Genomic DNA, 23,494 nt, shown 5'->3' with positions numbered 1-23,494 from the left:
TTGCCTTGGTTTATATACTCCCTCCTTCCATCTATATAGAGCCTAATGCATTTTTCAAGACCACTTTTGACTATTGACAAAATTAATAGTACATGACATGCATAATGTGAAAATTATATCATTGAAAGCTCCTTTCGCATACGAGTTTAATGGTATGCTTGTGTGAGTTGCATGTCATAAATTATTGCTCTAACATTTGGTCAAAGTTAGCCTTGAAAAACGCATTAGGCCTTATATAAATGGAAGGAGGGAGTAATGCACCAGAGGCCTAGGATAACAAGAGTCCTAGTCAAATACGCCTGTGGGGAGGAGTCCTTGTCTTGATCACCAAGTCTTGTGGAATCTTCCTAGTGTATACATCGGTTGTCCGAACTGGCCCATGAGTATACGGCCATGGGGGACCTCGGCCCAATCTAACTGATCGGGAGACGACGTGGTGAGTACCCCCTAGTCCAGGACACCATCAGTAGCCCCCTGAACCGGTCTTCAAGTTGGGGACGCTCCTTGATTCTTCCAAATTGTTCTTCATCTTTGGCCATCGGTCTTGAAAACTGGTTCAACAAATCATCTCATCTTCGATCTTGAGGATCGCCGAAGTGAATCCGGAGAGTTTACACGTCGGGTATTCGAGGAGCCCTTTAAGTTATCGGCCTTTATCAATGCCTTGTTATTTTTTACGCCACACCTCGGGTTTGAAGTTGTTCCCGTGCGGTGGTGTCCTCTTGCATCCGAGCTCCAACACCGGACTGCATTCGAGATATCTTTTGTAGCAGAGCACCAATGCCGGACTATATCCGAGGTGTCATAGATCACCTTGGCTTGAAGAAGTTTGAAGGAGGTTATCCGAGTTTAACGCTGGAAATGCCCTGTATGGAGCCAGCCACTGGCGCCCGAGCTTTACGCCGGACTGCTTCCGAGGTGGTGCACCACCCCGACTGCGGGTCTATTTTTGGTCAATATTTTTGATTGGTGCAATTTCTTCTCTGTCGAGATATATATAGCCAGTAGCCCTCAAGGTGTGTATCGGTCTAAAACCCGAGATGCACCTGAAGGATGACATAAGACCGCTGATCCCAGTAGCCCCTGAGACTCAGGTTGATTCGCAAAATCGGCCTGAGGGTCAACTCCTAGCTCGGCAGAATACTTCGGGACACAAAAAGTGGTGTGCAAAGTCCTCGAGACTCAGGTTGGGTGCGGCCGACCAACCTGAGGATCATAATCTCCTTGAAAACTATATTTCACTTAAATTTTCTGCATTGGATTGCCAATGCAGTAGCCCCCCGAGAATTGGGTTGGGCAACATGGCCGACCCTAGGATCGTACCTCCTCGGGAACTAGTTCAACTGTCATGTATGTTTTGACAATATCGAGGTGGGGTGTAACGCCCTCGATGCGGCTATATCTCCCATGTGTCGAAGCACGACTTAGAGGCATGACCGCATTGAAAGCAATGTCGCAAGTGACGTAATCTTCGCAAACAACCCATGTAATACAATAGGGGGAAAGATACATAGTTGGCTTACAATCGCCACTTCACACAATACATGAATAAAGCAATACATCATCCAGATACAATCAAGGTCCGACTACGGAACCAAAATAAAAGAAGAACCCCAAAAGCGACACGGTCCCCGATCGACCCCAACTGGGCACCACTACTGATCAACTATAACGAAACAACACAAAGGACAAGATCTTCATCGAGCTCCACCTTGAGCTTGGTTGCGTCACCTGCTCGGTAACATCGGCACCTGCAAGCTGGTTTTGGAAGTATCTGTGAGTCACGGGGACTCAGCAATCTCACATCCTCGCGATCAAGACTATTTAAGCTTATAGGTAAGGCAAGGTAATATGTGGAGCTGCAGCAAGCGACTAGCATATATGGTGGCTAACCTGTTCGCAAAAGAGAGCGAGAAGAGAAGGCAAAGCACGATCAAGAAACTATGATCAAGAAGTGATCCTAGAACAACCTACATCAAGAATAACTCCAACACCGTGTTCACTTCCCGGGCACCGCCGGAAAGAGACCATCACGGTAACACACACAGTTGATGCATTTTAATTAAGGTCAACTTCAGGTTTTCTACAACCGGACGTTAACAATTTCCCATCTTCCCATAACCGCGGGCACGGCTTTCGAAAGTTCAAATCCCTGCAGGGGTGTCCCAACTTAGCCCATGACAAGCTCTCACGGTCAACGAAGGATATTCCTTCTAGCGGGAAGACCCGATCAGACTCGGAATCCCGGTTACAAGACATTTCGACAATGGTAAAACAAGTCCAGCAACACCGCCCGAATGTGCCGACAAATCCCGATAGGGGCTGCACATATCTCGTTCTCAGGGCACACTCAGATGAGACATCCTACGAGTAAAACAAAACCTCAAGTTGCCCCGAGGTGGCCCCGCAGTCTGCTCGGTCGGACCAACACTCAGAGGAGCACTGGCCCCGGGGGGGGTTAAAATAATGATGACCCTCGAGAGAGCGACTCCCAAGGGAAAAGTAGGTGGTGGTGAGGCAAAAGGTAAAACCAAGGTTGGGCATTGCTGGAGGAGTTATACTCAAGGCGAACTGTCAAGGGGTTCCCATAATAGCCCAACCGCGTAAGGAACGCAAAATCCGGGAACATAACACCGATATGACGGAAACTAGGGCGGCAAGAGTGGAACAAAACACCAGGCATAAGGCCGAGCCTTCCACCCTTTACCAAGTATATAGATGCATTAATTAAATAATAGATATTGTGATATCCCAACAAGTAAACATGTTCCAACAAGGAACAACATCTCCATGTTCCAACAAGGAACAAACTTCAATCTTCACCTGCAACTAACAACGCTATAAGAGGGGCTGAGCAAAGCGGTAACATAGCCAAACAACGATTTGCTAGGACAATGTGGGTTAGAGGCTTGGTTCAACAATATGGGAGGCATGATAAGCAAGTGGTAGGTATCGCAGCATAGGCATAGCAAAAGAGCGAGCATCTAGCAAGCAAAGATAGAAGTGATTTCGAGGGTATGGTCATCTTGCCTGAAATCCCGCAAGGAAGAAGAACGAGTGCATGAAGAAGAGAAACGGACGTAGTCGAACGGTTCCTCACAAACGCGACGTTAACGGAACCAACCCGAAAAAGCAACACCGGAAAGAAGCACACAACATAGTAAACAACCAACACATCAACATGGCATGATGCACAATCAAGTATGATGCATGTCTGGTTTAAATATGCATGGCATGGCAAAGTGCACAAAAAACACTACAAGTTAAGTGGAGCTCAATATGCAACGGGTTGCATATTGACGGAACACCACATCAATTATTTAGTTCTCTCTCGTTTATGTACCCCAACAATATTAAATGTTCTTAACATGGCAAGGGTGAAGCAAAGTAAACTACCTATCTAGTCAAGTTTAAATGAGGCCGGAAGCAACGAACAACAAATTCCGGTAAATCCCCATATGCATATTTTAGATTTGGTGCTGTTCTGCCCTAAACATAATTTTAGAGTTATTAAACATGCAAAGTAAAGCCACCATGTTAAACTAGGCAAAATTCTACCCCATTTACATATAAAGATTATTAAATTCCGAGTTACGGTTTTTTAGTTATGAATTAAAGCATTTTAGCAAGTTATTTAAGCAAATTTAAACAAACAACATTTTAAACATGGATGAGAGTGACATATTATGAAACTAGATGAATTTCTAAGCATGTTTCATATATGACATATTTTATTTGGATGCAAGGTTCAAAAGTTATTAGCAGTTTAAAATAGGGGCAAAATCTGTAAATATGCAATGCTATGAGAAATTAACAAATCGTTGACAAGAGAAAAAAACGAACAGGCCGAATCTGGCAGCCCAGCAGCGCACAGGGGTAGGTGGGCGGCTGCTCACCACTGGTCCAAGCCCTAGTGGGTGGAGAGGGAGAGGCCGGCAGGGGCGCGCTGGGTCGGCCCGCTTGGCTCGATCGAAAGAGTCAACGCGGCTTGGCTCGCTCGTGTTCTAACTGAAGAAGCAGAGGAACGCAGCAGTTCTGCGCGGCGGGACATGGCAGCAGGGCGGCGACGGTACTTGGGAGCGACGCGGGGCAAAGCGAGCAAGGAGGCAGGGGCTTGCCGGCGGCGCGAGAAGCGGCTGGTCTCCGACGCGGTGCAGCAGCAGCGGAGCAGATCTTGCCGGAGAAGAGGTCGCGGATGGCGGAGCTACTCCCTGAAGAAAACTGGTGGCGCGGCGGTTTCAGAGAGGAAGATACTTGGGAGAATAAAAGGGAGACGGGGAGACGGAAGGAAGATGAGGCATGGGGGAGCCCGGACCTGCTGTTGGTACGGTAGCTCGCCGACGATGGCTCGAGGCGCGACGGCGTTGGTCACAGGCAGAGGCACCAAATGGAGCTGCGGCTTCATCAGGACTTCGCGGCGCCGGCGGCAGGGACTTGAGGCGACGGCGGCGGTGGTGCTACGAGCCACCGGATTCGGCGGGGAGCAAGTCGGCAGAGGAGGCAGCTGCGCTTGACGCTCGAGACGAACAGAAGGGGACGGGGTCGGCCTGGTGATGAGGACTTGGTGCGAATCCATGGCGGCGCTAGACGCGGGTGACGAGGCGCAGGAGGTCCAGGAACAAAGTGAGTAGGCGAGGGCGGCCATGGCGTTCGGCGATTGCGTTCGATTCCTGCGATAAGAAGCAAAGGAGGGGATTTGAGAGCTCCGAGAGAGAGAGAGATGAGCAGAGGAGTGAGATGCAGGAGAGGGGGCATGGGACTGGCCTGGTGTTCATCCAGTGTGGAAACGGCCCCGGGCGATGGATCAAGGGAGGGTGCGCGGCGACGATGAGGTTCAGGACGGGGATGCCGGTGTAGAGAGGAGCGCTCGGGCGCTGCTGCTGATTGGGTGGCGCTGAAAACAAGGGAAGATGGCGGCGGTGATTTGGGTAGGTGGGATCCCGATGTGGATTCGGTGGAGTGGCGGCGGCGACGAGTGGATGGGACAAGATCCCTAGGTTTTAGGGTTTGGGTCTAAAGATGGACTAGGGTGTACATATATATAGGAAAAAAGAAGAGTTGGATCATCCGATCAAAATCCGACGGTCGAGAATAGATAGGCTAGGAAAATCCAAATAAGAAACGAAGATGTTTCGTAGATGTTTGGGGTTGATCCTGATCCAATGGTGACGACTGGTCGGGTCGGGTCCGGGACAACTTCCGAACGCGCGCGAGGGGTTCGATGCACTGTGCAGAGAGGGTAGGCATGGGCCTAGGTGAACTGTGGCGAGGCTGAGAGGAGAGAAGAGAGAGAGGGCCCGGCAGCAGTTTCCGGAGACTGAAAACGTCCGACGATAGACCGGCTATACTGCCGCTATAGTTAACCGTTGGGGCGTCAAACGGACTCCGAATGCGATGAAATTTGGCACGCGACCTACTGACAACATAAAAACACCGCATGCCAACTTTCAACCCATTCCGAGAACATTTCCCGGCCACTTATAAAATAATATTTCGGACATGCCGCGGGCACGTGCAAGTGTGGTTGGGCTCGGGACGGACAACGGACGGAACTGGGGAACCCGGACGGATGCAAGTTTTGAAAACATGATGATGCAATGCACATGATGCAATGACAAGATGCAACAACAGCGAATAACTGGAGGGTACCTGGCACATCGGTCACGGGGCGTTACATGGGATTCAGCAGAAAATATGTCGAACTGTAGTTTTAGAAAAGAGTTTCACGCCGAACACCTCAACCAAGAGAATGTTCTGCTTCCTGAAAGGAAAACATAAAATAGGTGAAAAGATGTTATAATCTCAAAGGCCAAAAACATGCGTAAAAACTTTATGTCTAGATTGAATCAGGCTGTTTTGGTGCCAATAAGAAATTGGTCTTAAAATTGTACTTTCGTCGTGCTTTGACATGACAAATCCGATCTCTAGACTTCAAGTGGGCGAGCCTTCGACTTCAACCTCCCTATCCCGAAGGCGGAGTGTTTCTCAGGCCAGTTTAGCGAACTAAACATGAGTAGCTTTAGAGAGAAACCAAGCTACCCGACTATTGATCATACACATGTGTCGAGAAAGGGGTGGTAGAAAAATACTGTGCAACGACTAGTAAAAACGACTCATACTAATTCAAGAGCCCCCAAGCGACTTGGGTAAAAGAATTTTATCTATAATGAGTGTATGTACCGAAGTACTTATATCATATATGTGTTCACCCGAACTTCAAACGCGTCTTAACCGACCGTCGGCTTCTCCCTCTTCGGTCAAGGGCCGAAAAGTGTTATGTACTCCACCTGTCGAGAATATCGACGGTGTTTCCGATAACCAGGCAATAAGGGCATAAGGCTGTAACAGACAAAGCGCGCTCAAGGAACTTATGCTATATTACTGACGAAGTGTAAGAAGCATCTTCGAAGAAAATAGTACCTCCACCGATACCTTTCTTCGGTTGCTCATTGTTACTATGAGACTTGTGCAGTAGATTTTTCGTATTCATGAGTTCCGTTGTGTGCCGACCATGATTGAAAATAATAAGAGCGCTAGCTTTCGGCTTCACCCAGTCTAAGGTCCGAGCTCGGATGACCTGATCATGACAATCGCAGAGGTGCTCCCTTTACTCCCTAGCTGAACAATCGGGAACGTAGGGGTAAACACAGGAGCAAGGCAACCCAGCTTGCGGAATACTTAAGTCAACATGGTGCATATTGTGGCGTAATACACGAATAAGGAACGAAGCCATACAAGTATAATCATATGCAAGAGGAAAGGCTTCATAAAGGAAGCCCCCAAGTAAACGGGGTATTTGAATTTGTGTGTCACAAACAAAGTTTTGACAAGGAAGTTTTACACGAAAACTTCTTTCCTAAAAAAGTATAATGCTTGGTCGAACCGAACGAAATTTAAAACCGAAAGTTGTTGAGCATGAAAAAGACTTAGCTGGTTAATGTGCTCGGTGTTGATGACGAGGTCCGGACTTATGGCGGGACAAAAACATAGTCCTTGGCTTGGCCGAGGTCCCAGCCCCCAAGAGAAAAGAGCTCGGCTTGACGAAGTGGCGACATAGCGCGGTCGACGTGTTGAAGAGCAGCCCCTGGTCCAGCCGAGCTAACGAAGCTGGTCGGCTGATGCTGCCGGAGTCCCTGGGGTAGGTTTGATGAAGAGATGGAAAAGCCCCCGGTCCAGCCGAGGTGACGCGGTAGGTCGGTAAGGCGACGACGGAAACCCCATGTCAGCACGTCGGTATGCTGGAGTGACAGTGCTGCCCGACCCAAATCATTTACCTGTGCACGGAACATAGTGCAAGCCGGAGATAATAATAAAAAATCGTTGCATGATTAATAATTTATGCAAAGTGAGTAATAAAAGAAATATGGCCCTTGTGCCGAACACTCGATGAGGTAGAGCTCTCTCAGCGATGCCGAAGTTCCAGAGGCAACCAAACATGTCGGTGTGGCAATTCAACCAAGAAGGTGATCAAGAGAGCCAATTTATGCCGATTGGGATGACGATGCCGGCCTGCCGAAGTGATCGCTGACGCAGTCAAAGTCAATAACCATATGGTTGCGCCGAGCCGAACTATCTTCGGCCTCGATGGGTGTTGACGCGCCAGGTAATGCGCGGTGTAAGTCTGCCTGCATAGATAAAATAGTGCAAGGCCAGAGATGATAATACATATTTTTTATATATATAAAAGATACCCTCTACTTAATTAACTTAAGTAAAGTAGATAATTAAAAGAAAAAAAGGCCTGGATGTCTAGGTTAGCTCGACGAAGTAATAGGATGTAGATGCCAATGCAGGTCCAAATATGCACGGCAATTACGCCGCCACAGCGCCGTCCAAACTTGTTCTGAGAACGCGGCGACGCGGCTTGATGGCGACCTAAAAATGTCGGGGTCCCTGGGGCAACGATGTCGGCCTGCACACACAAACAGTGCAAATCCAAAGTAAAGGATTTCTTGATGTATGAAATTGTACAAAATAAATAAATGGAAAAATTGCACCTGAACCCGGATAACCATAGGAGCAAAAAAACTGCGCCAAAGTGCTCTAGGGCATTCACGTGAGAGGTAGCTAGATTAGACTAATTGCTCCATGGTTAGACTTCGATAGAAAATGTGAAGAAACAAGAACTGCTGGACTTTAAAAAGAAGAGGACAAGGAATCTTCCTGGACTCATGCTGCGAAGCTGAATTCATGTCAGCCCCGGTGCACTGCCCGCCGCCTCGACTGGATCACTGTTGTTCGGATGGCAGACTTATTTGTTGTTCGCGTATGCAGCGAGTTCACCTGCTCGACTACTTATTTGGATCTGTGCGCTTTTCCAGGATTTAATACGGCATGCGGGGTTACTCGTCCTTGGATGCTCTGAGGTCAGTTTATTTGTTGTGGTGACCCCGCGACATAGTCTGGATTCATCTGGCAGGCCGGGCTACGGACTTGGTGTCCGCTGGACTATGGACGAAGCTGGCTGGCCAGATACTGTACGGATCACCATGTCGATGCGCTCTACAGGCCGAATTATAACTAGTAGAGAAATCTACTCAGAGAAATTCATGCAAACTAGCAGAAAAATATCTTGTGCGTATTTAAAATATACAGTACAAGAAATTAGAAAAATAGAACCTGGTGTTCTTTGCTTGGATGACGAGGCGTTAAAATCCGAGGTAAAAAGCCAGAACAAGTGATGCCTTGTACGAAGACCAATCAATCCTCCAAAAGACGTGATAACCAATTAGGGCATGAACAATAGAAGCATCACTAGATGGTGGTCTCATGCCCTCCATGTAGGCTCGTATGCGTGAAGCCATCGTTTGGTGCAACTCTCACCCAACAGAAGCATCAGCTACCTGTGGGTCCCATGTTTCTTCCTCTCTCTTACTTTTTCCATCTATTCTACTTTCCCTTCCTCATTCACGTACGCATCTACCAGGAGATAAACAATGTGCTGCTGCTAATCCCCACCTTTTTCCTTTTCCCTAGCTTTTTCCCGCGAAGCACCCGCCTCTTCTGCAGGCTACACTAGTACTCTGCCAGGCAGCCATCCCTGACACCCGAACCTAGCTGACCTGCGGGGCACCTGGTTGGGGCGACGCATTGGCCTTGCCCTTTGTATTTTTGGACGGAGTCTTATACGTGAACTCCCAGTGGATTTGTACTACTAGTAGGAGTCCAAAGCGTTTTGGTTCTGCACATGCCCCAGCATCGCTCCGACTCTTGCGAGGCTGATTTGACCTTAATAATAATAAAATAAAAGGAAAAGGAAAGGAGAGGATCATCCCTGTGCATGCACTGCCGGTGGAGGCAGCTTCAGGCCCCTCGTGGCCGCTTGGGACCAGGGATCACACCAGGACGACGCTCAGCCGACGAAGACGCTTTTGTCCTTGGTCGTGCCGATCTCTTAACGCTTAGCGGCTGTCCGGCGCATAAATCCATTGATCCGATCTAAGATCAGAGTCAATCTTGAACGAGCCTTTGAATTGCGATCCAAAAATAGCTCTCAAAGAAATCAATTCGTGTGGAATAAATCTAACTGAAAAAATAGCACCTGATCATCCCATCGATCTGCGACGATCATCCAGCAGGCTCTCAATGAAAGCACCAACGTCGGTTCAATATCCAGCGTATCTCGTAGTAGGGGTCCTAAGATAGGTATCTTGGAGCGATGGTAACATGGACACGGGATTTTACCCAAGTTCGGGCCCTCTTGATGGAGGTAAAACCCTACATCCTGCTTTTGTTTATATCAATGGAGTATCAAGTGCAGAGTTGATCTACCTCGAGATCATATATTGTGGTCTAAACCCTAGAGGTATGATGAGTAATGTCATAATGATCTAGCCTATCTATCAACTAGCCTCACTTTGGTTTATATAATGCATCAGAGGCCTAGGATAACAAGAATCCTAGTCGAATACGCCTGTGGGGAGGAGTCCTTGTGTTGATCACCAAGTCTTGTTGAATCTTCCTCGTGTATACATCGGTTGTTTGAACTGGCCCATGAGTATACGGCCATTGGGAACCTCGGCCCAATCTAACTGATCGGGAGACGACGTGGTGAGTACCCCCTAGTCCAGGACACCGTCAGCAGCCCCCGCCAACCTTGACTTGTCGTGATTGGATCCTTAGACATGCAGCCCCCGGCAACCTTGGCTTGTCGGGGTCAGATCCTTAGACCTGCAGCCCCCGACAACCTTGGCTTGTCGGGGTCGGGGCGTCGGCCTGTTCTCTTTCTTCCAAATAGCTCAGAAGAAATGTCTGTGTACCCTGCGAACCAAAGAGGACGGAAAGGAACAGAGAGATGCACACTCGACCTCTATGCTAGAGGTTAGCCGCCGCTAAGCACTATCAACCCTAACCGAGGGAGAGACTCAACTTAGCATGCATGCTAAAACTTAGGGCGCCAGCGCTTCATTTATTTATACTCAGGGTCTGCGCCTGGCTTTGTACAGAGGGTTACATACAAAAGGTGGCTTGCCAGGGGGCGGCAACCGCGCCTTATGGGTAAAACTTGCGAAGATGCTCGATGTTTCAGGAGTTGCTCACTGGAATAGCATCTTCGGTCTCCAGGCGGACTGCACCGGGCCTGGTGACTCGTATTACCCGATAAGGGCCTTCCCACTTCGGTGTCAACTTATTGTAATTCTTGGCCGACTGAACGCGCCGAAGAACAAGGTCTCCTTGCTCAAAGCATCGGGCATGGCCCTTGCGGCTACGGTAGCGGCGCAAGTCTTGCTGGTAGCGCACTGCTCTCACAGCCGCCCGAAGACGACCTTCCTCAAGGAGCATTGTGTCATCTTGCCACAACTGCTCTTGCTCAAACTCATCATAAGAGAGCGCTCGAGGTGACCCGTATGTGAGTTCCGTGGGGAGAACTACTTTTACCCCGTATACCAGGGCAAAGGGTGTCTGGCCGGTGGCTTGATTTGGTGTCATTCTGATTGACCAAAGAACCGCCGGCAACTCATCAATCCAGTACCTTCCGCTCTTGTGCAGCCTGTCAAAAGTCTTTGTCCTTAGGCCTCGCAGTACTTCACCATTTGCACTTTCTGCCTGGCCGTTGCTCCATGGGTGCACCACAGAAGCAAAACATGCCTTGTTGCCGAGGTCTTGGATGTATTTCATGAAAGTGTGGCTTGTAAACTGCGTGCCGTTGTCGGTGATGACTCTGTTTGGCACACCAGAGCGGCAGACTAGCCCCTTGAAGAATTTGATGGCTGATTGCGTTGTCACCTTCCTTACTGCTTCCACCTCCGGCCACTTTGTGAACTTGTCGATTGCAACGTACAAGTACTCAAAGCCCCTGACAGCGTGGGGGCAGGGGCCCAGTATGTCAAGCCCCCAGACCAAAAATGGCCAGGAAATAGGAACTGTTTGAAGGGCTTTAGCTGGTTGATGAAGCTTCTTTGAATGGAACTGACATGCTTCACACTTGGTTACTAGTGTCATTGCATCCTGGAGGGTAGTGGGCCAGAAGAAACCTTGCCGGAATGCATTGCCAGCAAGGGATCTCGACCCTATGTGGGAGCCACATATGCCTCCATGTATCTCTGCCAACAGCTCCAGTCCTTCCTCCCGGGGAATGCACTTCAATTTCACATCGTTTGGTCTTTTCCTGTACAGGACGTCGTCGATCAACTGATACATGACAGACCGACGGGCTACTTTCTCCGCTTCTTCCTGCTCCTCAGGAAGTTCCCCTGTTTGGAGGAATCCGACGGTATGATGTGCCCATGCCGGAGCCTGGGGCTCGACGGCAAGGACTAAAGGCATTTCCTCTGCCATGGGAGCGCATGTCTCTACAGCCAGGGCTTGACGCCCCGCTGGAGTCGGTTGCCCCATGGCAGGCTCATCGTCCACAACAACATCTTTGCCGGCAGCTCCTGGGAGCTCGGCGAGAAAGTACTTGCCGGGACATGATTTTATTCGCTTGTTCTGCTCTGTTGATGGTTCAACGGATGGTTGAGCCAACCAAAGCACAAAAGTACCTGGTTCCACAGGTAGTTTGAAGGCGGCGCGTTTTGACAGGTAGTCGGCGATGTTGTTCTCCACTCGGGGAACATGCTCCGCTTGTATACCATCAAAACGCTCCTCCAGCTTCCTCACCTCATCTACGTAGGCCTCCATCAACAGGCTTTGATAATCTTTGTTGACTTGCCTGACGACAAGCTGTGAATCGCCCCTGACGATGAGCTTCTTGATCCTGAGGTCTGCTGCGATCCTAAGACCGGCAAGCAACCCCTTGTATTCAGCAGTGTTGTTCATGGACATCTCCCTGGGAAAGTGCATCTGGATTACATACTTGAGGTGCTCTCCGGTGGGTGCAACGAGCAGCCCACCAGCCCCGGTGCCTTGCAGCGAGAAAGCCCCGTCAATGTACATAATCCAGTTGTGATCTGCCTCCTTGCCAGGGAGGGTGGTCGCCTGGATCTCTTCGTCAGGCGTTGAGGTCCACTCGGCAATGAATTCTGCCAAGACTCTGCTCTGTATTGTCGAAGTACTTTCAAACTTCAAACCAAAGCTCGACGGTTCCACGGCCCACTCCACAATCCTCCCGGTTGCGTCTGGGTTACGCAATATCCATTTCAACGGGAGGCGGGTGACGACGGTGATCTCGTGTGCTCAGAAGTAATGATGCAGCTTCCTCGAGGCCATAAGGAGGCCGAAGAGCAATTTCTGCACAGCGGAGTACCTTGACCTAGCCCCATACAAGAGGGAGCTAACAAAGTAAACCGGGTGCTGCATCATTTTCTTCTTCTGCACCACTTCTTTTGGTTGCGTAGGCCCTGTCCTGCCAGCATCAGGCTCTACCGGGGGCCTTGCCTTGCCGGCATCAGACCCTTGAAAGTGCGTTATATCAACTAGAGGGGGGTGAATAGGTGATTTTTATGAAAGTCTTCAAAACGTGGAAGTTTCGAAGACAAATGATAGAAATAAACCTATTACCATGCAGCGGAAGGTAGACTACACTAGGCAAACCATAGTCAAGTATTCAATGGAGTGAGAGCACAATGACTAATAGCAGCAATGTAGTAAGGATCAGGTAGGAAGATGTTATGAAGCCAAACAGAACACGCAGTCACTCAGTGAAGACAAAAGATAGTGCAAACATACAATGACTTCACAAGGAGTAACAGTAAGTAAAGGGAAGGGAAGGATGAAACCAGTGACTCGTTGAAGACAATGATTTGTTGGACCAGTTCCAGTTGCTATGACAACTGTACGTCTGGTTAGGGCGGCTAGGTATTTAAACCTGAGGACACCCAGTCCTGAACACGCAGCTCAGGACACCCAGTCCTCACCGTATTCCCCTTGAGCTAAGGTCACACAGACCTCGCCCAATCACTCTGGTAAGTCTTCAAGGTAGACTCCCAAACCTTCACAGACTTCGTTCAATGGCGATCCACAATGTCTCTTGGATGCTCAGAACGCGACGCCTAACCAGCTGAAGGATTCACAGTCCTCAAGTGTAATAAGTCTTCAGATCACACAGACAAGAAGACTTAAGTGATGCCTAATTCTCTTTGGCTCTGGGTGGTTAGGGCTTTATTCTCGCAAGGAATTCTCTCTCAAAGGCTTCGAGGCGGGTTGCTCTCAAACGACAAAAGCCGTACTCTAATTCTGAGCAGCCAACCGTTTATGGTTGTAGGGGGTGGGCTATTTATAGCCACTAGGCAACCCGACCTGATTTGTCCGAAATGACCCTGAGTCACTAAGGAACTGACACGTGTTCCAACGGTCAGATTTCAAACTCACACGGCAACTTTACTTGGGCTACAAGCAAAGCTGACTTGTCTGACTCTGGACAAGATTCGCTCTCATAGTCTTCACTCGAAGACATAGATTTTGGTTAAGCATCACTTCAGTCATTCTAACTGGTTCTCTTGGACCACACTTAACAGTACGGTGGTTCCTATGACTCAACAAAGAAGAAAAAGAACTACGAAAGATCTAAGTCTTCGAGCTCCATAGGCTTCATGCGATGTCTTCTCTTGTCATAGTCTTCAATGTGAATATCTTCATATACCACCTTTGACATCTATGTCTTCATACAATTTTAGGGGTCATCTCTGGTAGGAAAACCGAATCAATGAGGGACTTCTACCTGTGTTATCCTGCAATTCTCACAAACACATTAGTCCCTCAACTAGGTTTGTCGTCAATACTCCAAAACCAACTAGGGGTGGCACTAGATGCACTTACAGCCCTGCCGAGGGGAGCTCTGGCTTGCCATCCGCCAGTCCTGCCATTGCCACTGCCTCTTCGTCAACCTCTCTCTGCGCCACTAGTGCGGCACTAACCACTGGATTCGTTGCCGCCAGATACAACAGTAATGGCTCTTGTGGTTTGGCGCAACCAGTATCGGTGTAGAGGAGAGGTATTTCTTCAGATCCTGCAGTGCTGCTTCGGCCTCTGGCATCCATTCCATTGGGCCCGCCTTTTTCAAGATTTTGAAAAAGGGAAGGGCACGCTCATCAGACTTGGAGATGAATCTGCTCATGGCGGCAACACAGCCAGTGAGCCGACGCACATCCTTGATCCGCTTGGGCGCCTCAATCTGCTCAATAGCCTTGATCTTGTCTGGATTCGCCTCGATCCCATGCTGTGACACAAAGAACCCGAGAAGTTTTCCGGACGGAACGCCGAAGACACACTTCTCAGGGTTTAACTTGAGGTTGATCCTGCGCAGATTTGCAAACATCTCTTCCAAATCTTGCACAAGTGTCGCCCTGTCCTTGGTTTTGACCACTATGTCATCCATATAAGCTTCCATATTTCTATGTAGCTGGGGCTCAAAACCGATTTGGACTGCCCTTGCAAACGTCGAGCCAGCACTCTTCAACCTGAAAGGCATTCGTAAAAAGCAATACGTGCCACATGGGGTGATGAACGTTGTCTTCTCTTCATCTTCTCTTGTCATGAAGATCTGGTGGTACCCCGAGTAGGCGTCAAGGAATGATAATAGATCACACCCGGCCGTGGAGTCAACAATCTGGTCAATGCGTAGCAACGGGAAAGGGTCCTTGGGACAAGCCTTATTGATATCTGTGTAGTCAATACACAGCCTCCACTTCCCATTTGCCTTGCGCGCCACCACCGGATTGGCCAACCACGTCGGATGGAGTACTCCTCTCACCAAGCCTGTCGTTTCCAACTTCCTGGTCTCCTCTATAATGAGCTCCTGTCGTTCCAAAGCTTGCTTCCTGACCTTCTGCTTGACGGGTCACGCATGAGGACAGACAGCAAGATGGTGCTCAATCACCTCCCTGGGAACGCCGGGGATGTCGGATGCTTGCCATGCAAACACATCGACATTCGCCCGCAGGAAGGTGATGAGCATGCTTTCCTATTTGCGGTCTAGGGTGGAGCTTATGGTGAAAGCCCCTCCCGTGCCATCCTCCCCGACGGACACCCTCTTGGTCTTTGGTGGTGCAGCTCTGGATCTCTTGCTCTTGTCGATGGAGCTCTCTGGCACGTCCTCATCGGGAGCACAACACTCCGAAGAGGTGCGCTTGCCAGAGTGGGTGCGAGAGGTCTTGCTCGTCTTCTTCCCTGCCGGGGCCCCAACGGCAGGAGCGAGTGCCTTGGCGGCAGTCGCTGCAACTGCTTCCCGGTAGAGTTGGTCGGCGCAGATCAGCGCGTCTTTCTTGTCGAAGGGGACGGTGATGATGGTCATCGGCCCAGGCATCTTCAGCGTTTTGTAGGCGTAATGTGACGCCTCCATGAACTTGGCTAGTGTCGGGCGGCCAAGGATCCCATTGTAGGGCAAGGGGATCTCGGCTACGTCGAAAACAATCCTCTCCGTCCTGTAGTTTAACTCGCCTCCAAACGTCACGGGCAGCGTGACCTTACCCTTCAGCTGACTCCTCCCCGGGTTGACCCCTTGAAACATGCCCGTCTCTTCGAGGTCTCCATCGGGAATCTGCATCCTTTTGATGACAACGGGCGAGATCAAGTTCAGACCGGCCCCGCCGTCAACTAGTATCTTCGTCACCTTGAGGTTGTGTATCGTTGGAGATACCAACAACAACAAACACCCGACTGCAGTTGTGCGATCAGGGTGGTCCTCGGTGTCAAAAATGATAGGCGTGCTGGACCACTTCAGTGGCTTCTGAGCATCGAGTGATGGTTCCGCAGCTGTGATCTGACTCACCCACTACTTGAGCTAGCGGTGAGAAGTGTGCAGTGACGTGCCACCGTCGACGCACATGGCTTCCGTAGCCTTCTGGAACTCATGCTTGCTGGACTCGTCATCTTCGTCATGATCATCGTCTTCTTGCTTCTTGTCGCGGCCCCGAGCGGGCCTCATTTGCTGGTTATCCTTTCCATGGCGACCTCCTTGGCCACCAGGCTTCTTGCCAGATCCCTCAGCACCATCCTGGCCCTTCTCCTTGTCCCACCTCTCATACTCAGCTTTTTGCTTCTCAACAAGCAGCTCGACTTGCCGGCAGTTCTGGAGGTCATGGCCCGTGGTGCGGTGGATCTTGCAGTATTGCTTGTCGGAGCTTCCTGGCTTGTCAGCAGCCGCCAAGGCCCGGCAAGCGGCGCACCAGGCAATTTCCTTGCCGGGGTCGTCTGCCTTGGCCTTCTTGGTAGCGCCGGTGTCCTCGGATCCCTCGACGGCAAGCACGGTCTTGCCCTTGCGCTTCCTGTTGCGGTGCCGACCCTTCTTCATCGGGGTGGTCGTGCCTTCATCTATGGAGTCGGTTTCCATGCCGATGTCTTCGCCGGGGTACTTCCTCTCCTCTTCAGCTCGAGCGCACCTATCGGCCAGAACATAAAGTTCGGCCACATCTTTGACCTTGTTCATCGCCAGCTCTTCACGCATCTTGCGGTTGCGCACATTCTAGTGAAATGCGCTGATCACGGTGGCATGATGAACATCTGGGATGTTGTACTGCACCCGGCTGAACCTCGGTATGTACTTGCGCAGGGTTTCACCTTCCTTCTGGGGGATGATATGCAAATCGCTTGCCTGGACATGAGCTTGGTGGCCTCCGGTGAAGGCGCCAATGAACTCATGGCACAAGTCCGACCAAGAAGAAATGGAATCCGCCGGCAAGTGCATCAACCATGACATAACGTTGGGTTTAAGTGCCAACGGGAAGTAATTGGCAAGCACCTTGTCATCGCGGGCCCCAGCAGCTTGCATCGCGATGGTGTAGATGCTGAGGAACTCCGACGAGTATGTCTTGCCGTTGTACTTCTCGCCAACGTCGGGCTTGAATGTGTGGTGGGAGGGCCACTGGAACTGTCATAGCTCACGGCTAAAGGCTGGGCAACCCACCTCATAGGGTAGGTCGCTAGAGCCTCCCGGTGCTGGGTGGTCCATAGTGGAACCCCCCCCCCCCCGCCGATCTGATTGGTGGCGTGCATCGCGCCGGCGCTTGATGGTGGTTCAAGCGTCCTCACGGGCTCGCTCCCGAAGAACTTGGTGCTGATCGCGATGGGTCCGTGGGTCGGATGATGCTATGGATATGTTATCACAAGCATCATCATGACGGACCGGCACCCGCGGCGATGGACGTGGGGGAGGAGAGTGCACCGTGGTTGCAGCACCTCCGATCCTTCCGCCACCGGCACGTGGTGGCTCGATGGAGCACCGGCCTGAGGGCCCCGCTGGTTGCGGCTCATCTTTGTTGGCAACGCCAACAAGGCTCCGGATGGTGGCTCTCCACTCATCGAGCTTTTCCGCAGCAGGAGGAAAGTCAAGGAGCAACTGCGCGCACGCCAAAGCTTCTGCTGGTGTGGGTGGCGGCGAAAGCTGCGTGGACCATGACGTGCTCCGACTCCTAACCACGTTAGAAGGATCTCTATCACGGCCTGGTGGCAGTGTGCCGTTTTCGCCAACGTCTCGGCGTGCATGCTGGCCTTCTACGTCCCGCGGATGATGCACGGGACTCTTCCCACGACGGCGCCCAGGGTCACCAACGGGGTGACACTGCTCGTCACGCGCAACCTGGGAGGAGCCCGTCGCGGGCGCCGGTGTAGGTGCCTCGGAAGTCGCCGCGCCGCCCTGGAGGGCCCCGCGCCGCCTGCGGGGGGCCCAGCTCCGTTTTTGGACTTGGTGGCGTGTGGCCCGTCGTCTCGCGCACGAGTGACGCCCCTTGCCAGGCTTTGGCTGCCAGAGCGATGCGGGTGTTCACGAGCCGCGCCTCGGCTTCCGTCCGCGACCGCCCCATCGCTCCCCCGCACTGGTATGAGCCATTCGGCCCCTGTCGTGGAACTGTCACAGCAGATGTCCTAGTGTGAGAACTGTCATGGAATTGTCACGACAGATGTCCTAGTGTGAGGACTTAGTCGTGAGGCCAACACATCTATGTAGTAGCTTGGAGGGGTTGGTCGGAATCGAGAGACACAAGGTTTTACCCAGGTTTGGCCCCTCATGGTGGAGGTAAAAGCCTACATCCTGGTTCATTGATATTGATGATGATGATCACGATTACAAAGGTGCTCTATCTCGAGAGCTCTTGAGTTGTCTGTCTAAACCTAACTTGTCTAACTTGTGGAACTCCTCCCTCTTGGGGAGCCCTGCCCCTCCTTATATATGTTGAAGGGGCGGCTTACATGACTAGTCCTATTAGGATTAGGATTACTCTATTACAAGTGGAGTCCTAGTCTTGCTTCCTTTGTAAGGGAATATTCCTTATGCTTTCCTCTTAAACCGGCCCACCATAGCTTGAGCCGAACTTCCATGAACCGCCTTCTGGGCCACCGGGCCTTGTCGTTCACCTGACCCGTTCATCGGGTTACTAATGAGCCGCCAAGATCAGGCGGGTTACCCGTGAATTGCCAAGCTCCTGGCGGGTCACCAGTGAGTCGCCAAGATCCATCCGGGTTACACCACGGGGTATATCCCCGACATTAGCCCCCAGTTTAATTTGGATTTATCTATGTTAAACTGATCTGCAATATAAACACAGGAACAAATTTGACAGGTTGTGCTCCGGGTTAAATAATTTGTAAGCCGGCACCTGATCATCGTTAAGTCCTTGTCATTTCCTTGTTGATATATACATGTCCATGATCTCATAGCAAATCTCCCTTAGGAGATATGTTTCAACTTTGTCAATGTAAAAAATCCAGATACTTCTTTTGAGAAATCCGGGTCAATAGGCCAGCTTCAAAGTCAATTTGCTAACATTGATCTCTTGTAGAGAAATACTGTAAGAAATAATCCACTTGAATCGGCTTCCAAAGCGCCGGCTTATAAAATATTGGTCTTGAAATATTCATCTGACTTTCAGGCGGCTTGTAGAACTTGCTGGTTTGTCATTGCCAAAATATCCAGTTTGTAAATATTGGTAGCACCGGGTCATAATTGTTGTCGACGTCGGGTCATAGTTATTGGTGACGCCTGGTCAATCTGGTTTACTCAAAACTGAGAATTTGAAGATTTTTATCCCTTATATCCATATTACCTGTAGCCCCCAAGTCCTGAGCAGAAACAAAGTGATGACTTAAGACTTGCTTCAATATAAATACTACCACTTTGAAGAAATCCATGTTGTTCATTTTAGTCACTAGTAAAGACTGAATACTCCATATATGTAGCCCCCAAGTGTCGGGTTGTCATGCTTGCAGCAACCTGGGACTTGTAATTGCCTTATACTCATAAAAACTTCAACCAGTGTAGCCCCCAAGGGCCGGGTCATTATGCAATAATGAGTAGGGACTTTGTAAATATGATCATGTAGACTTGAACAACAAAGTTTAGCCCCCAAGGGCCAGCTCAGTAAGATAATATTGAGCTGGGACTTTATATATACTTCTTTGAAAAGAACATCATATGATGTAACCCCCGTCATGGGGCTTGAACCCACGTCCACAAGGTTAAGAGCTTTGTGCTTTACCAACTGAGCAGTGGACCCTTCAATATAACGGAATAAGACTTGTGTACCTTGAATTGTTGACAGGAGCAATTGGTAGCCCCCAAGGGCCGGCTCATTACAATGTGATGAGTCGGGTCTTCAATAAGGTGAGCAAAAAATGACTTTGCATTAGCCCCCAAGTGCCATGGTGCATGCTGGCAGTGACATGGGACTTGCATATTTGATGTAATCTCAATTTGAATAATGTAGCCCCCAAGTGTCAGGTCGTAAGCCTGCAGCGACTCGGGACTATTCCTTCCATTGTAAAATAAATTGTATCCATTGCGTTGAAGCGACTTTGAAAACCTCAATCATGATATTGGTTATTGATAACCATAATAAAAATCTAGCCATGTTGGCTATTCAAGATTTGAATAATATAATCTGGTATGAAAACCTCAATCATTCAATATCATCATGACAATTTAGCCAAGTTTGGCTATTAAAGATTTGAATACCTTATCGGTTAACAAGTAAATCCGGAGTTTAAATACTCAATGGCTCTTGTCCGGTGGCGACTTAATGCGCATCCATTGTAATCCGGGATTTTTGTAACCCCGCGGCTTATAGACTTTGTGAAAATCAATAATTGATAACCCTTTTGAGACACCAATTTCATTTTTGATGATGGGCTTCAACTTAATCATTTTTAAAGTCATAGCTCTGCAAATCATGCATAGAGTTTAAACAACATATGCCCTGGCGACTTAATGTCAAAAACCAGGGCGGGTAACAACCCAAATATAATATAGTCTTATGCAATTATGAAAAAGACTAGCATTAAGGCCATAAGCCTAAACATACTAGCAACTTTGAAGTTAAAAACTAGGGTGGGTTATCAAACCTCAGATAACAAAAATAAATATCATACCTGTGATACTTAGGAATATTGCCGGTTTATCATGCCAGTAAGGGTAATAACCCTGAAGATATAGAGCACAACGCCCTGTCCACTTTAGTCACGCCGCCGGCTTATCACGCCATATGCAGCAAGGGGTAATATCCCAAAATTTAGAGCATAGTGCTTTGAAGTATATAAGATCATCATACACTCGCGATTTATAATCCACATCCAAGTCGGGTTAATAAACACCGGATAATTTCTCATCATACCCTGGCGAGTTATAGTCCAATGCCAGGTCGGGTTAATAAACACCGGATAATTTATCATCATATACTGGCGACTTATAGTCCAAAGACAAGCCGGGTTAATAAACACTGGATATTATGTTTATTTCATACTGGCGACTTATAGTCGAAGACCAGGCCGGGTTAATGAACACCGGTTAATGTCATATATGACTCAGACGGCATTATAAGCCTTATTGGTTTTCAACCATGTATTACTATGTCATAAGAAAAAAATCTCAAAAAACGTTCAAATCAAACAACAGAAAATCCAAGGCTTTCATAGGCCGCCAAGCCAAAATATCTTCTTCAATGAAACTAGCATTAGCTACTGGAAGGTACGCGCTTTCTGTGAGCCAGCACTCACATTACCCAATCAACATTTTAACCCAGATAAGTTCAGTTCTTATTTAAAGATAGACTTATTAGGAGTACGCGGGGTCAGAGTAGCATCGTGCATCATAGGCTGATTTATCCAAGTTTCAAGGAAGGCGGCTTTATTAGCCTGAGCTTCTGCTTGCTTTCCGTAAACCGTGCCCTCACATGACAAATCGGTGTTTTAACCTTAACGAGTTCAGGGTCTTGTTTAAAACATTGACTGTTAAGAGTTCGGCAGGTCAATCGGGATTACCTGATGGAGAAGCATCTGGCATACAGGTAGGATAACCCGTGGTTTTAGGTGAATACACCTGGCTTTTATAGCCTATTGCAAGGTTACAGACTCTTTGTTCTATCTTTAGAACAAAAGAGCCCCCAAGCAATATTTTGAGTTGTGCTCAAGGGGTACCTATGTTTGAGTTGTGCTTTTGCAACAGACTCTCTTTGGTCCCTTTAACCTGGGTAGCAAGCCCCCAAGTTTTTTATGTGGCTTATAAGCCGGATCAAAGGGTAATCACAACTTTGCTGCATAAAGCAAAAGCCCCCATGTGACCATAATAAGATAAGCCCATAAGGTAGGATACCATGTTTGAACCGCGCATCATGGCAGCAAGTTCTCTTTGGCAACCTTTAATTTTTCTGAGAACTCGAGCTTGCAAGAGATAATATTCTTCTTGAGCCGGAATTTTAAACCGGATGTTGAGAGCTTCAGAGCTTTGTGGGAGACATATTTTCCCTTAAATTGGATTTTGAACTGGAATATTTCCTGATAACCCGGAATTCTTCTATTGAGCCGGAACTTTATGATTGTCAATCACTTTTTTAAGCCGGAAATTTTCTGACGGCCTTCAAATTTTTCACCAATAGGGCAGTAGCCTCCAGGGTCGGGTTATTTTTCCCTGCAATGACTCGGAGTTCTTGAATTTTGCTGAAAACTGGCAATATTTGCTGAGTCATGTCATCATTAGCCCTCGAGTCTCAAGACGACTCGAGGACTTGGCTTGAGATTCTTCATACTTCACCGTGATATAAACCGGCATATAGCTGAACAGCGGAACGCTGTCATATGTTGAAGTTGGAAGCAAGGTGGCAAGTTAATGATCTTCGCAACACTCATTGTATATTCTTGGTGTTGATAACACGATGTAAATCCACGGGAACTTGAAGTCAACCGTGGCGGGTTATAAATGACTCCATATGATTTGTGTCAGTAATCCGACCAGCGGTTCATGCCAGCTGGTTGTTGATGTTAAACAAACTTCAGTGGCAGCGACTTGTGCGCCCGCCCATTGAGCCATCTAGGTGCAAACGGAGACTTGATGATATATGATAATTTTCTCCAGAATTGTTGAAATAAACCGGGCCACCGAAACAGTGACTTGCTTGTACTCAATAAGCAGTTCATACAGACGGATGCGACCCGGGGTGTTGATGTAGACCAGCCCGCGAGAGACGGACAGTAAAAATGATCACCACATCAGAGATGACACGGACAGATAAATCGACCACGACGTTTGTTAAGCCGATGTAATCGGGCGAGTTAATTGCAGGCGTAATAAGCCGGATCATGTTGATGTAGACCGGACTGCGGGGGATGGCGGCCTGTGCGCGCTATTGGGCAATTCGCACGAGCGAGCGCGGTCCTGACGAGTTGATGCAGATTGGACCGCGGGAACGGCGGCTTGCACGCGTATCTGTTGAGCAACATGGCATGGACGAACGCTAGTGCGTGCACTCCGTATCCGCGGTATAATGGCATACAAAATTGTCCCGTGAAAAAATATCACAGACCAAAATGATTGTTCTTTGATAAAAAAAAATGCACTAAAAATAGATAGACAAGATAGCACCTGATATTTATTTGTCGAATGAACGTGGATAATGGGATCAAAACATATCAAATGTCTGATGTCTCCACGTAACCTTCCCCTCTTGTCTTAATCTTACATGGAGAACCTGATTGAAGTACCAGCATGTGCACGAACTGCTCTTTGACAACAGCATAAAAACCCCGACCTCGTAAGTGGAGCGCCCAAAACGCTTGCAGCCTCTGCGCGCCGCGTTGAATTTTTCTTATTTTTTTCAGTGGTGATGATTCGATAGTAGCACTTAACCTCCTCCAA

At 48.9% G+C, this 23,494-nt stretch overlaps 1 protein-coding gene across 2 annotated transcripts; it reads right to left on the bottom strand.

Annotated features, from left to right (window-relative positions):
• Nucleotides 1–3,575: 3,575 nt before the first annotated feature.
• LOC125553903 lies at nucleotides 3,576–5,016 on the bottom strand. Of its 2 annotated transcripts, XM_048717553.1 has the most exons (3): nucleotides 4,765–5,015; nucleotides 4,316–4,670; nucleotides 3,576–4,221 (listed from the first exon to the last, which is right to left on the bottom strand). In XM_048717553.1, exons 1-3 carry the CDS (start codon nucleotides 4,773–4,775, stop codon nucleotides 3,979–3,981), a joined length of 609 nt encoding a protein of 202 aa, XP_048573510.1. In that variant the 5' UTR covers nucleotides 4,776–5,015; the 3' UTR covers nucleotides 3,576–3,978. The 2 variants fall into 2 exon arrangements, with proteins under 2 accessions (XP_048573510.1, XP_048573511.1); XM_048717554.1 differs by having other exon boundaries at nucleotides 4,316–5,016.
• Nucleotides 5,017–23,494: the final 18,478 nt, after the last annotated feature.

The sequence above is a fragment of the Triticum urartu genome, chromosome 4, assembly GCF_003073215.2.
Source record: "Triticum urartu cultivar G1812 chromosome 4, Tu2.1, whole genome shotgun sequence".
NCBI lineage: Eukaryota > Viridiplantae > Streptophyta > Magnoliopsida > Poales > Poaceae > Triticum > Triticum urartu.
Note: the sequence above shows the minus strand (reverse complement) of the source record. Positions and strands in the feature narration are given on the sequence as shown.

Coding starts and splice junctions, on each gene's coding strand:
- LOC125553903 (XM_048717553.1), bottom strand. Junction 4,222..4,315: donor AGCTACCGTACCAACAGCAG/GTCCGGGCTCCC, acceptor CCGCGCCACCAG/TTTTCTTCAGGGAGTAGCTC.